Raw genomic sequence first — 14,485 nt, 5'->3', positions numbered from 1 at the left:
TCACATCATCCAGAGTGAAAGGGTAATTGTGCAAAAGAATTAAGATGACTGAACAAATGGGTTATTGGATTCAGAATAATTAGAGGAGGATAAGCAGAGTAACAGGTCAGAGTGAAGTCACTCCCTACATATAATTCATTTTATTTTTGTTGTCAATTCATTGCTTAAGCTTTTCATCTGTCTTATTTGCCTTTAGTAAGGAATCTTTTACAGAGGCAATTTTGGAATTATGTCTTTTAGAAGCCTCTATACACCAATCAGAAATTGCTTCCCACTGTTTCTGAGGCATTTGGGATCCCTTCTTTTCTAATGTTCCCATAATTTTACCTAGATTAAAACTTCTCCACTGTAACTTTAACTCTTCTCTGGTAAAGTGTAACCATTTCTCTAGAAAGGCAGTTTCATGTTCATAATTTCTAAACATAAAATTTGCTAGAGTTCTAGAAAGAGGGGTCCCAGACTCCCCAGGTGTTAACCCATAATACCCTATTTTTCTATACTTCACCTACCTGAGGCTGCCAACTGGACCCAGTCTAGTTACTGTCAAACATCTAGTTTGACCTCTGGATCCAGTAAAAAATAAAATTACTCGGCTGGGTGTGGTGGCTCATGCCTGTAATCCCAGGACTTTGGGAGGCTGAGGCAGGCGGATCATAAGGTCAGGAGATCCAGACCATCCTGGCTAACACAGTGAAACCCTGTCTCTACTAAAAACAGAAAAAATCAGCCAGGCGTGGTGGCACGGAGCTGTAATCCCAGCAACTCGGGAGGCTAAGTCAGGAGAATCACTTGAACCCGGGAGGCAGAGGTTGCAGTGAGCCAAGATGGTGCCACTGCACTCCAGCCTGGGCAACAGAGCAAGACTCCGTCTCAAATAAAATAAAATAAAATAAAATTACTCAAATAAACTCAGAGAGCTCAGGACACAAACTGTGGAGCCTGAAATCCGAGAGGGACTTACTCAGGACCTCCAGATGCAGCGAGAAAGCAGTGAGCACAATGGGCACTTTTTGCCTGGTTCCTTGATGCTTCCAGAGGCCACAGGGGGTCTCTTTCAAATCCCACTCTGACACCAAACTGTAAAAGACAAATCTGAGGCACAATAAAATTTTAGAGTTCATTTGAGTAAGAAGCAATTCAGGAACTGGGAACACCAGACCAAAAGAGATTTAGTGTTCCATTGACAAAAATATCAGAGACAAGTATTTATTTGGAAAATGTGGAAATAAAATAAATTATTTGCTTGGTTTGTGATTAGAAAACTGTCTTTTATCAGGTACCTTCTCAGAAAGTCCCTAGTCACATATCCATATGTTAGCTGGCTACTTAGGAGAGGCTGGGGTTAAGCTTTGGTTCTAACGTAAGTATCTATCAGAAATGACCCAAGTGAAGTTTCACTTATGATTGCAACTTCAGCAAGATTAATTATTTTTAAGGCTTTTGCTTTTCTCTGCTCAAGTATTTTTCAGACCTGGGCTCCACTTGAATTTTCATTTAATACTATCATGAGTACAGATTTCCTAATCTTTTTTTCCTTTTTTAATCATTCACTGTATAAAGATTGTGCTGTCAAACTGTTTTATTTCCTATCTCAAGTGTAAACCTTTAGGTTTACTGAAAATTTGCAATATACTCTAAACAGAAGAATAGATAGTGTAAAGGATAAACGATGATTCATGTACCATTACCACTTCGGATCCGAACTTAAGATGAACTCTTTTTATCTCTTTGGTTCTCAACATTATAAAACATAAAATAGCTTGTGGGTTTTGAGATGGTCATCTTAATTCACTCTTACCCTTCTGCTAAAGTTTAAGTGTGAATTAGAAAAATGTTCCAACATGTTCTAAACCTAAACACAAAATGGTTTACATGCTGAGAATGCTAATCTGAAAAATGAAGAAATACGCACAGAAATGAAAAGTAAAAATATTTGGAAATGTAAATGATACGTACATAGTCATTCACTAACACTGGAGATTCAGTATCAGGACTTCCAGCCAGAGAGCTTTCAGGAGTTTCCTGAGCAGATTTAACTTCTTTGACTCTAGGCACTAAAGGTTGCATTTCAGGTAAAGGTAACGGCAAAGGGTTAGGCTCTGGAGTTGAATCAACAGTAGCAGGTGAGTCCCTATGGGAAGCACTATTTAAAGGTTGCTCATCTTCCAAGATATTGAGGTAACAGGGTTTCCCAGGAGAGTTATCTTGGTCATCTATGTCATCAAAAGAAAGTCTTAATATTAATATAATGCAAAAAATGTTAACTTTTACTCTCTATTATAGTAATAAAGACAATATACATGAGTAAGAGCAATCAAGACACTTAAGACCAAAGAGAAAACGCAACTACAAATTTTCCTTATCAATGGTTCCCAAATTTAGTTGATCAATATCATCTGAGAGCATTTTAAGACTCAAATTCCTGAAATCCACCGGATTTCTAACAAATCAGGACTTTCAGGAATAAGGCCTACAAATGGCTATTTTTTAAAAATCTCCCATATTTCTATCTAAAAATGCTCTTTACAGAATTTTTGTCTGTGCAGGTAAATATTTGTCACCTTTTCTTTATTGTTTACAGAAACAAATTCTTATGTTTTCTACAAAGGATTTATAGGGAGAAGAAAAATATACATCAGGTCCAAAGTACTTTCAAACTATTTTTTTTTTTTTTTTAGCTTTTAAGCAAATAAAGGAAATTATCTTAAAATCAAAGACTTATTTAGATTTGTTACCTTTACTAGTGGCTTCTTGTTCCAATGGGACATTTCTGCTTTCTGCTGTCTTCTGAAAGTCATGTTGTAGGACCTAAAAGGGAAAAATGCTTTAATAGCAGGGCCTGAAATATATGGTCACTATAAAAGAGATGATTACCACTGTGTAGTTTTTGTCCAACCTAAAAACTTCATACAAACAAATTTAAAAGTATCTTCTAAAACTATCTCAAGAAGGAGGCTTTGGTTGTGATTTCAAGATGGCTAAGTTAAAGGGTTTCCTTCTTTTCTTAAAGAAACACACACACAAAACAATACAGCTGAAATAAACAGACTGCATTGTTCATTTTTTTTCAGACTCTTAAAAGACACCTAATGCAGCCAAAAAGGGAATGAAGGAGGAAGTGAGGAGAGGAAGATGAACAAAGTTAAATGCCTTCAGCAGGGAGAGGAAACAAAAATTGAGATTCACCTCTTAACTGTAAGTAACAGATCTAGAAAGGAAGGCATATGATGTTCGGGCAGGAGCTGGTGATGAAACGGTGGTGGTGGTAGTAGGCATTTAAAACTGTTTAAGGAACATGTGACTACGTAGGTTCTCTCCTTCAACCTCAACAGAAAATGGCAGATTATATTTCAGACAAATTCAACTAGTGAGCCCCAGACCTGGGGCTACTGGGAGTAGAGGTGGAGAGACAAATGAGGGCACAGTAAAGTATCGGATTGGTGTAAAAGTAATTGTGGGTTTTGCTATTGAAAAAAAACGACCAAAACCACAATTACTTCTGCACCAACCTAAATAGAATACTGAAAACAGAATAATCTAGTGCGTGCCTGTATAACGGTGGAACCTCAGCCCCATTCCCAATCTAGCTTCAGAATACCAGCAGCCAAACTTATATACTCCAGGCAGAAGGACAGTGAAGGATCCTAATTTGGAGAATCTAAACCATCTCAAAGAAAAGACCAATAGATACTGACATTTAGAAGTTTCTAGGAATATGCTGGCTGTCTCCCCCAATGCCCTACCTATAGTGAAGCCCAAAAGAGCCTTAACTTGCTTTTTGGTATATCATTATTTAATATCAACAACCAAGGTTCAGCAGACATTTGAAAACAGAAGATAATGCTTCTGTGAAATAACAGGGCACTACAAAAAAGTAACAACCAGAGAAACTGTTTAGAAGTTAAAAATATGACACCTGAAATAAAAATAATTTCATGCAAGTGTTAAAGAAAATCTCTCAAGGTAAAACCAAAAGATAACGAAAAGAGGAGAAAATTAAAAGATTAATCCATGACTACTAATAATATCTGATAATATTAATTACAGAGGGAGAGAAAAGAGAAAATGGTGTGGCAGTAATAGAGAGAATTTAAAAATTTACCAAGTTGAAAACAATCACTGAGTATCCACTGCAAATAATGAAAAACGACCCCAATAAGGCACATCACAGTAAAATGTCAAACTCCAGAGGAAAAGATCTAGACTAGGGAGGAAAATAACATAAAAAGTACCCCTTCATCCATAGAATGTATGTTCCAAAACTGTGGATAGTACCAAACCCCATTTATACTGTTTTTCCCCATACATACTTATCTATGATAAAGTTTAATTTATAAATTGAGCACAGTGAGAGATTAACAATAACTAAGAACAATTCTCTTGTGCTTTGGGGCCATTAATAAGGGTTGTTTGAACACTGTGATACTACAAATCTATCTGCTTACCCTAGATGGCTATTAAGTGATTGACAAGCAGGTAGTATACACAGTGTAGACATGTTAGACAATGGAATGACTCACAACCCAAACAGGAAGGAGTGGGCCAGTGTGAGATTTAATCACACCACTAAAAACAGTGTATAATTTAAAATGTATAAACTATTGGATGGGTGTGGTGGCTCAAGTCTGTAATCCCAGAATTTTGGGGAGAGGCTGAGGTGGGAGGATCGCTTGAGCTCAGGAGTTTGAGGATATGAGCAGTGAGCTACAATTACACCACCTACAATTACACCACTGCACACTAGCCCAGAAGACTGAGCAAGACCCTATCTCTAAAAAACAATTATAAAAAAAAACCTGGTATTTCAGCTTTTAATAAGCATATTAATCAGGCTTCCATTCATGAAAGCTGAAAATTTAGAAGGATCTACTTTGAGTAGTTAAAATAAGGCTGATGGGAATACCTGTTCATCATGTTCATTTTCTTCGGTAGCTTCAGTGTTAGCCTGAAGGGAAGTCTGGACATCCACGGGGCCTTCTTCAAATTCTTCCATTTCTTCTTCCTCATTTTCATCTTCTCCACTTCCATAATTAGTTAAAGCCTGAGTTTCAGCTTTAGACAAATCTAAGTTGATTAATACACAATTTTTAGTAGATTTCAGCACATAATCTTAATAACAGCTACCATTTATTGCATTCCTATCTGAAATCTTCAAACAGTATGTATTAGAAAACATACAGTGCAGAAAGGCCGGATAATTCAGGGTCACAGTGAAATTCAAAATCAGAGTTCTTTGACACTTAATTCTATACTTGTTATACTCCACCAAACTGTTGCAATAAATGACCTACAAAAAACTAAAATATAAAGATAGTACAGAGCCTTTAAACTTACTAATAGACACTGGACATCCTTCACTTTCTTCATCTTCCTCTTGATCAGAAATATCAGATCTTATATTTTTGGGACCATCATACACCTCAGATGTTTGAGTCTGCTTAACTGTTTCAGTTTCATCCTTGTCCTAGACACAAATATATTTGAGTAAGTAATTCCTTAAAGTACATGTGTAAAAGCTATATAGTAAGTCTATCATATTAATAATGATCATTATCTAATAAAAAACACAACCACTTTTAATAGTCTAGTTTTATTTTTAAAGCAAAAAAATCTGTCAGAAAAAAGGTCATTTGATGTGATGATACAGTCTGCTTTCAAACATTAAGGTAAAAGCTGTTAAAATAATTTTATATTGTTTCAAAAGTATTATTTTTAGGCTTTTTTTTTTTTCTTTTTGAGGCAGAGTTTTACTCTGTTGCCCAGGCTGGAATGCGTGGCATGATCTCGACTCAATACCATGTCTACCTCCTGGGTTCAAGCAATTCTCCTGCCTCAGCCTCCTGAGTAGCTGCGATTACCGGTGCGCACCACTACATCCGGCTAATTTTTGTATTTTTAGTAGGGACAGGGTTTAACCATGTTGGCCAGCCTGGTCTGGAACTCCTGACCTCGTGATCTACCCGCCTTGGCCTCCCAAAGTGCTGGGATTACAGGCATGAGACACTACCCGGTCATATTTTTAGGCAAAAATTAATTAGCACATACTTTGTCTTCATCATCAATCTCTCCAGCAGGTGAGCCATGATCTTCAAGAATCCTTTTGGCCTTTAAAACAAATCAATTACACAGAATTTAGCAATATACTTAGATACATACTTACATATTTAGCAGTTCTCATGTCTAGTACTGGGATTACAGAATACTGGGATTATAGACCTGAGCCTGTCCTGTATTACTTTCTAATCATTAATTACAGTATCATGCTTTTATTTTCTTCAAGCTCTTAGCTTGTGAGTCATTCCATTGTCTAACATGTCTACACTGTGTATACTACCTGCTTGTTAATCACTTAATAGCCATCTAGGGTAAGCAGATAGATTTGTAGTATCACAGTGTTCAAACAACCCTTATTAATGGCCCCAAAGCACAAGAGAATTGTTCTATTATTAGTTATTGTTAATCTCTCACTATGCTCAATTTATAAATTAAACTTTATCATAGATAAGTATGTATGGGGAAAAACAGTATAAATGGGGTTTGGTACTATCCACAGTTTTGGAACATACATTCTATGGATGAAGGGGTACTTTTTTATATGTTATTTTCCTCCCTAGTCTAGATCTTTTCCTCTGGAGTTTGACATTTTATTGTGATGTGCCTTATTGGGGTCTTTTTTCATTATTTGCAGTGGATACTCAGTGATTGTTTTCAACTTGGTAAATTTTTAAATTTATTTATATCCAGAAAATAAATATCATGAAAAGTGTGAAATGGATAGCCTGATTTCGTCTACTTTAGATTGTAAGGAAGAAGAGCCGTCTCTTTCTATTTGGGTCTTGGCTTGTTTCCTTCTCATAAAAGAGGGTCAGGAAAACTAGGGAAAAGGCTTCCTGGTATGCCTCAAGTTGAACAGTCATCCAATCTCACATGATCAAAATTAATTTGACAAGGTAGAACAAACTACAGGGATGTAAAACCAAAGCCCTAACTAATAAGCATTTGTGTTAACTGGGAGTGACCTCTGGGTAATGCATATTCTCCAAGAATCTACAGGGACTGATAACAGCCATGGCAGGCAGCCGGCTCTGGCCCAGGACCAGATCCCAGTCCTCCTCTCCTCTTTTGAGACCCGAATACAGGACAGTAATGTGAACTGGTTATCTGACAATTATCTGACAATGTACATTTAACATCAATTTCTGTCTGCATTCCTGACCTTGAGCAACTGCTGTTACTCCTCAAATTCCACAAGTGACTAGCATATGTAATGACTTATAATGTGATTAATTGGGATTACAAAAAACTACTACTTTTGCTGAGGTAAAATATGAGTTTAGTTAATAATAATGATTAAGAACTGTATTTATGTGCCAATTAGCCTAAAATCAACATGAATGTTATTTACCTCTTTGGCGTAAGACTGTATCACTCCAGCTGCTTCTATTTTCCTTTTGCATCTCTGTTTAACAGTTATACTATTATTATCCAAATCTTGCATAAGCTTAAAGAAAGCCAATTCATTGAACAACACTTCAGATATCTCTACAAGAAGATCTTCTCCACAGTCTTTCAGTTTTCTGCCAGCAAATTTTGCCAGTGAATCCTATTTAAACATAAACCAAATAATTTAAAGATAGTGAACTTCAATTATAGAATATTATTACTTTTAAGTACTGAAAAACTTAAAACTAATGATTATGATTACTAAGGAAAGATAGGTTAGTATTAGTAAAGAATACTGCTATATTACTAAGTAGGAATGTTGTTAGTCCTGCTTAGAGAGTATATACAAGGGAAGGACATATATGGTCATCTATATTTAGTCACTATTTGATGTAACTGCTGGGCACAAATGTATTCAGACAGGGATTTCTGATACCAGAAAGCTCCCTGACAGTACAGGAGATACTATTTATTGCTATAGTATATGTGTAAGTGCTATAAAAGGAGAAGACAAAATCTTCCACCTCTAAATGTACCATTAGTATACTTTTAAAGCTTCCTTCTTTACTTAAGCCAACGATTCTAATTTAAATTTTTCTTCAAAAGTAAACTTAAGTTCTATTCAAGTTGATATACAGGATCATGTAAAAGAAAACAGGATTTCAAGACCCTCTACATTTATATTATGTAAAGGAGGAAGTTAAGCCCTGGCAACTTGAACGTTAGTGATTTCTCCTTCTTAGACAATACATTAACTCTCTTCCTCATTGTTCTTGTTCTGTAAATGACTAGGAGACATCAGAGACCAGACCTCCTGCCTTCTAACCACTGATCTTTGTTACAGATTAACTGCCTCCTTTACTACGCATTAAGCCTTATATAGAAAGACGCTGAAATTCTGTTAAGCTTCCCTAAACTGTCTCCAGGTAAATTAGCAGTCCCCAACCTTTCTGGCACCAGGACCTGGTTTCACAGAAGACAATGTTTCCCTCAAACATAGGTTAGGGGAAGGTTTCGGAATGATTCAAGCACATTACATTGATTGTGCCCTTTATTACATTGTAACATATAGTGAAATAACTATACAACTCACCATAACGTAGAATCAGTGGGAGCCCTGAGCTTATTTTCCTGCAACTAGATGGTCTCATCTGGGGGTGATGGGAGACAGTGACAGGTCAGGAATTAGATTCCCATAAGGAGCATGTAACCTAGATCCCTCACATGTGCAGTTCACAGAAGGGTTCACTCTCCTATGAGAATCTAATGCTGCTGCTGATCTGACAGGAGGTGGAGCTCAGGCAGTAATGAGAGCCATAAGGGGCAACTGTAAATACAGACGAAGCTTTGCTCACTCGCCTGCTGCTCACCAGCCTGGGGGTTGGGGACCCCTGATATAAATGATCCCAAACATCTGATGTCTATTCTTTGGAATATGTCTATTCTTTGGAATCTGTGCTTCCCAGGCAGCTATCCCTCACACACTGAGCTTGAATCAAATCTCTTTAAAGTAGATTCTGACCCTTTTGATTATTTTAGGTTGAGAATCTTCAAATAAGTATACTCTAGACATTTTTAGTAAAACCACTCCTCTTTTTCTTTCTAAAAATATGGACTACACTATTTAGCATACAGGCAAACAACTATGATGTTCAATGCCTAACCCTCTCTCCCACCAAAAGACTATCTTATCTAGTACAATTATGGTAAAAACGTACAGATGCTGGGTGCTTTGTGGGAAAAAAAATCCTGAACGGGTTTCAGAAGGAAAAATGTAGAAGATGGTAATTTAAGCTCTAGCTCATAAAAATTTTTCAAGACTCTGGGCAGTATTTAATATAAATTAACTTTTATTCTTCATGTATGTCCTCTTGTGGAAAAATCAAGAATGGGATGAAAGAAAAGCAGTCAAACCTCAGACTGAGAAAAAAATCTTATTTCCAAATTAATGCTTTGGGATCTACCCACAATTATCACAGAAGGCAAAACTGAGGAAGGGCTGCATGGATCTTGATAAAAAATATTTGAATGATTATTTATCTTTTAGTGTTATTCTAAAATAGTTTCCTACAATGCACAACACCACTGATGTCTTATAGTCCTTAAAAATTATCTATTAGTACTAATTACTAATTAGTACCAATGGGGCACGGACAATTTATACTTTTGTCTTAATACTAACAAAATGGAAAATTACAGCGATATAAATTTGCATCAAGCCCAAGGAAAAAGTTAATACCGATTATCTAAAACCTGTTTAAACACAAATAAGAAACAAGGCAAAGTTTCATTAGAAAATTTTGCAATAAAGACGAAAAGAAAAATGTGTCACCTAATGTAGAGTAAACATACATATCACTGAACCATCTCAATGGGAAAATACTCAGGTAAACATAAAGATGTTTGTCATAAGGAATAAACAAGGTAATTTTATTAACACTAACATGGGATTTCTCAACCTTGGCCCTACTGACATTTAGGACCAGATAATACTTTGTTGTGGGGGACTGTCCCGTGTACTGTCAAATGTTTATCAAGATTCTTCCTGGTCTCTACCCATTAGTTGCCAGTACCTGTCCTCCTCTCAGCCCTCCCTACCTTCTTCACACTACTTGCTGTGATAAACAAATTGTGTGCAGACACTGCTAAATGTCTCCTAGTAGGCAAATTCTCCCCCACTTACTGACTTACTATAATTTAAGCGTACTGATACAGCCTAAAAAGTCTCTACAACCAGCTGGTCTCTGGCTTCCGAAATTTCCCAGATTAGTCAAATTACTTTAGCCAATTATTTTAGGAACAGTCACAGAATACTTTCTAAACATTTCAAACTAAAAACGTTTTCACTGAGAAGATAAACCAAACCAATAAAAGCTTGTAAGAGATATGTCTTAGACATGACCAAATTAAAAGAAGATACAAACAGGGCCTAATAATACAATATTATTTTAACCAAGTGACAACCTAAAAAGTATTAAAACATCATCCCAAATGGATGCTAGAATGGATGTCCACCTGCATAAATTGTACAATGCAAGAAAATGCCTCACTGCGCCCCCGCCCCCCAAAAAAGCCTTACCACATAGTATACATTGCTAAATCATACAAGTATAAACTCTTACCTGTAATATACTTCCAAGCTGTTTATGAAAGAACTTTACAAATTCTTTGCTCTCATCATTTTGCTGGGTAAGGGTCAAAACCATGCGCCTTACTGAAGTTAAAAGCTGCGAGGAGCATACTTCATCCATGTGCTCCTGAGAAAAATCCTAGTTGGTTAGAATATAAACTTACCTATTGTTTAAAAAAAGAAAATCAATCCATATAATATAAAATGTTAATTTTTAATTTTCTTGCACAGATGCTCCTCAATTTTCAGATACCCGTTTAGAAATATTCATTCATAAGAAAAGCCAAACTCCTACTTTATTCATACACATTGAGAGGTTTGGCAATTTTGACCCACGAAAGCAGATGATAGCCAGTAAAAGAACTGGCTGATCCAGTACTTTTCACTACTTCGTTTCTGTACCTTTCTATACCTTACGGAGAACTATTCATGCTACAGCTTCCATTTTGCCCATCTTTCTGTTTTCAGTTAATTTCAAATACTTTTACAAGCATACTCACCTTCTACCCAATTCCCTATTGTTTTCTAACTCAGGGTTTCTCAACCTTCACATTACTGACATCCTGTGCATTGCAGGATATTTAGCATCATCCTGGCCTCTACCCACTAGATGACACTAACACCTCCTCCCTACACCACTTCGACAACTAAAAATATCTTTCAACATTCTGAAATGTCTTGAAGGTTAACATCACCCCCTTGGTACTTTCTTAACAAATCACTTCAGTCAAGTGTCTCTTCTTAAACTTCCTTAAGAAGCAGGTGTGAGCTATAAAATAATATGAATCACGGTTAAGTTTCTGAGGTCAACCCCATAAATCATCCGTATCAAGTAATCTCAAGGTTCTAATCCTTCTTCTTCTTCTAAATCCATTTAAGCAAATCCTATAACCTTTCTCAGTTCAGTTTTCTCCCCACCCCATAAAATTGACAAAATAAGGAAGCCAAACTAGATGATGTTCAAGGTCCCTTCTCAGACTTAAGCTCATTTAAAATACTGTATGTGTCAAGACAGGTGACTAAAAAAAAACCAAAAAACTGTGCCTGTCTTCAGAGAGTCAAATACTAGTGCAGGAGTCATATATGTACATAAATAATCACTATAAGCTCTGTGCTGTCTGGTAAATAACACTTTTTTAACTGCAGGGATTCTCATCACAAAATACAGTGGCTCACAGGAGACATTACTTACTGAATAAATAAGTATTTTTTAAAAGCACCCACCAGGTGCTCTAAGGAGCTGTAGGAGCATATTGGAGACAACAACAAATACTTTTGAAGAAATATTTCAGCCAGGCAGAAAAGAGTGAAAGTATTTTACATCTTGGATAGATAAGACAACTTGTACAAACGGCTAATATGTGAAAAACTAAAAGTAGATATGGGAAATGCTGAATAATGTGAAGTGAATGTACCTAGATGGAGAGTAGCTAGAGTGGGAAAGCACACCAGATCCAGCGGTGAAGCCGCTTGAAGACTAAGGAGTTTGGGTAGGATATGGCTTAGTAAAAATGCACTTCATGCCTACTTCATGCCTATTACGACAAGTAGTCTAAGCAAAAGGTAAGAACATGAATTTAGGTTATGCTACTGGAAAGAAGAAAGTGAAGTGAAACTGATGACCCTAAGGAGAAGAATACATTTTTGACTCACTAGTAATGGCATAAAGAGAGTCAAGAAATCTAACTCAGGTGACTGGGTATAATGCTGCCTGGGCATAATTAACAAAGAAGTTCTACAGTCCTACAAAAAAAGTCAAGATTTGAAGTGAAATGAGACATCATAAATAGTTAAAATCAGATTGTTAGTTCTACTCTGTTTGCTGGCCTCAGAAACTTTTTGAAATGCTAAATTATTTATTATTTCATTTCCTCATGAAACAAAATCACTTAAATCAGGGATATACAGGTAAAGTGAGGAGGAACAATTTAGATTTTAAACAAGGTAACAAGATAAGTCTTGTGTTTTAGGTAACTCTAGAAATGCCAGTAGCACTTAAAAGGTCAAGTGGAAAACCTATTGAATGAGTGTCGCTAGCCAATTATCCAGCTAAAATATCATTAATTTCCTAACATCTTAGACATTTAAGAAAAATCACTTTTAAAAAAATGTAATGCTTTTAAATTCAAGACTTTTTAAACATTTCAGAAAATCAAGGTGATTTCTATTTTGCTCAAGTATTAAATATTTTACTGTGTAACAGTTTCTGAGCAGATAATATGTAACTTACATAATTTTTCCATCAAATCAGACACAAAATAGTAAAAACAATCAATTTCCTAACTGAAGGCTATACTCCCTAAGCATAAAGATAAATCAGTTTTTTTAACCCTTATAAAATAACTGTATATATCAAATAAATCTTACTACCATTATACCTAATTTAGTTTTTAAAAGACATGTTTACAAGTATTGCTTGTACTATTAATGCTAAAATTTAGGCCTAAGATGAAAGCAAGGAACAACTGAGAAAGTTTAAATCAATTCACTTGAGGCAATGGTTTCAAACTCTGAGATAAAAATCTATTTAAAAAATCTACATTCTTAAAATTTATAAGTATATTCTTTTATGGAAGGAAAATATATTCATAGATTTATAAGTAACAGGAAATAAATTCACAGAACAGTTGGTAAAACTGATATATTTATGCCTTATCCCTCAAATTCTTTTTATCCAGTATCTTAAGTACTTCTTGGCTGTAGGTACTATGAGATACTATTGTAGGGAGGAGATACAAGTAATTATGATCCTTTGTCATAAGTGCTATAATGAAAGCATGAACCCAGTATCTCAGGAACAGTGAAGAGAGGAAGGAATTCTGCCTGTAAACACATGCAACAACATTTGCGCTGGCTCCTGAAAAACAGGAGAAACTGACACAGGAAGAGGAGAAGGTCATTCTCGGTAAGGGACACAATGTGAGCGATGTGCCTTTTTCAATAATGTCAAGTAGGACACAAGGTTTAAGAGACCAGACCATGCTGTAAAAGGTTTTGTGAGTGATACTGAACCTGGTCTTTATCCTATGGGTCTGCTGTTTTCACACTTACAGAGCCTAAAGAGCTCAACTACAGCTGAGGGTTGAAGAGTCCAGTCATTTATTAATTCATTAATGTTTACTGAGTGTCTACGATATGCAGTTATTATTTTCGGACAGTGACCAAAAGAGATGAAGAGATCAACATCTCAGATGTCATGGATCTTATATTTTAGTATGGAGAGGCAGACAAATATTACATAGGTGAAAGGTGGCATGCAAGCACTATGGAGGTAAAGCAAAGCAGGTAAAGGATAAGGGAGAGGTTTACTCAGCAACAGTTAACATTTGACCAAACACTTGAGAAGTTCAAGAGAACAAGCCATGTAGGTAGGTATCTGAAGGAAGAGCAATCCAGGTAGAGGTATTAGCAAGTGCCAAGGCCTTAGAAGTGCTAACAACTCGGCCGGGCGCGGTGGCTCACGCCTGTAATCCCAGCACTTTGGGAGGCCGAGGCGGGCGAATCACAAGGTCAGCAGATCGAGACCACGGTGAAACCCCGTCTCTATTAAAAATACAAAAAATTAGCCAGGCGCGGTGGCGGGCGCCTGCAGTCCCAGCTACTCAGGAGGCTGAGGCAGAAGAATGGCGTGAACCCAGGAGGCGGAGCTTGCAGTGAGCCGAGATTGCGTCACTGCACTCCAGCCTGGGCGACAGAGCAAGACTCCGTCTCAAAAAGAAAAAAAAAAAAAAAAAAAAGGAGTGCTAACAACTCTACTAGGAGGGTTGAGAGGTTAGAAGCAGCAGCAAAAGGACAGTAAGGCCATTTAGGAACTGCTGCAATTGCCCAGAGCAAGGCTAAGTGTTTCTGTTTTTAGATGGAATAATCTGGACACTATCAGCTGACTTTTTCCTCTCAGTTGTAAAGTCAGAT

General features: G+C 36.6%; 1 protein-coding gene across 36 annotated transcripts in view; it reads right to left on the bottom strand.

Moving 5' to 3' along the window:
* The window catches only part of PCM1 (pericentriolar material 1), a 108,997-nt gene that overhangs the window by 12,377 nt on the left and 82,135 nt on the right, over window positions 1–14,485 (bottom strand). For 20 of the 36 annotated variants that reach the window (XM_026453924.2, XM_026453927.2, XM_026453923.2 and 17 more), the window contains 7 exons: window positions 10,566–10,712; window positions 7,406–7,603; window positions 6,046–6,105; window positions 5,335–5,464; window positions 4,904–5,064; window positions 2,736–2,808; window positions 1,957–2,213 (listed from right to left, as the gene is read on the bottom strand). In XM_026453924.2, coding sequence (XP_026309709.1) covers window positions 1,957–2,213; window positions 2,736–2,808; window positions 4,904–5,064; window positions 5,335–5,464; window positions 6,046–6,105; window positions 7,406–7,603; window positions 10,566–10,712 — 1,026 coding nt within the window. Of the gene's footprint in view, window positions 1–961; window positions 1,093–1,956; window positions 2,214–2,735; window positions 2,809–4,903; window positions 5,065–5,334; window positions 5,465–6,045; window positions 6,106–7,405; window positions 7,604–10,565; window positions 10,738–14,485 lie in introns of those variants that run through there. The other 16 variants (XM_026453946.2, XM_026453931.2, XM_026453934.2 and 13 more) reach the window with 3 other exon arrangements.

This window comes from Piliocolobus tephrosceles, chromosome 7 (genome assembly GCF_002776525.5).
Source record: "Piliocolobus tephrosceles isolate RC106 chromosome 7, ASM277652v3, whole genome shotgun sequence".
NCBI lineage: Eukaryota > Metazoa > Chordata > Mammalia > Primates > Cercopithecidae > Piliocolobus > Piliocolobus tephrosceles.
The sequence above is the reverse complement of the archived record's forward strand: the minus strand, read 5'-3'. Positions and strand labels throughout refer to the sequence as shown.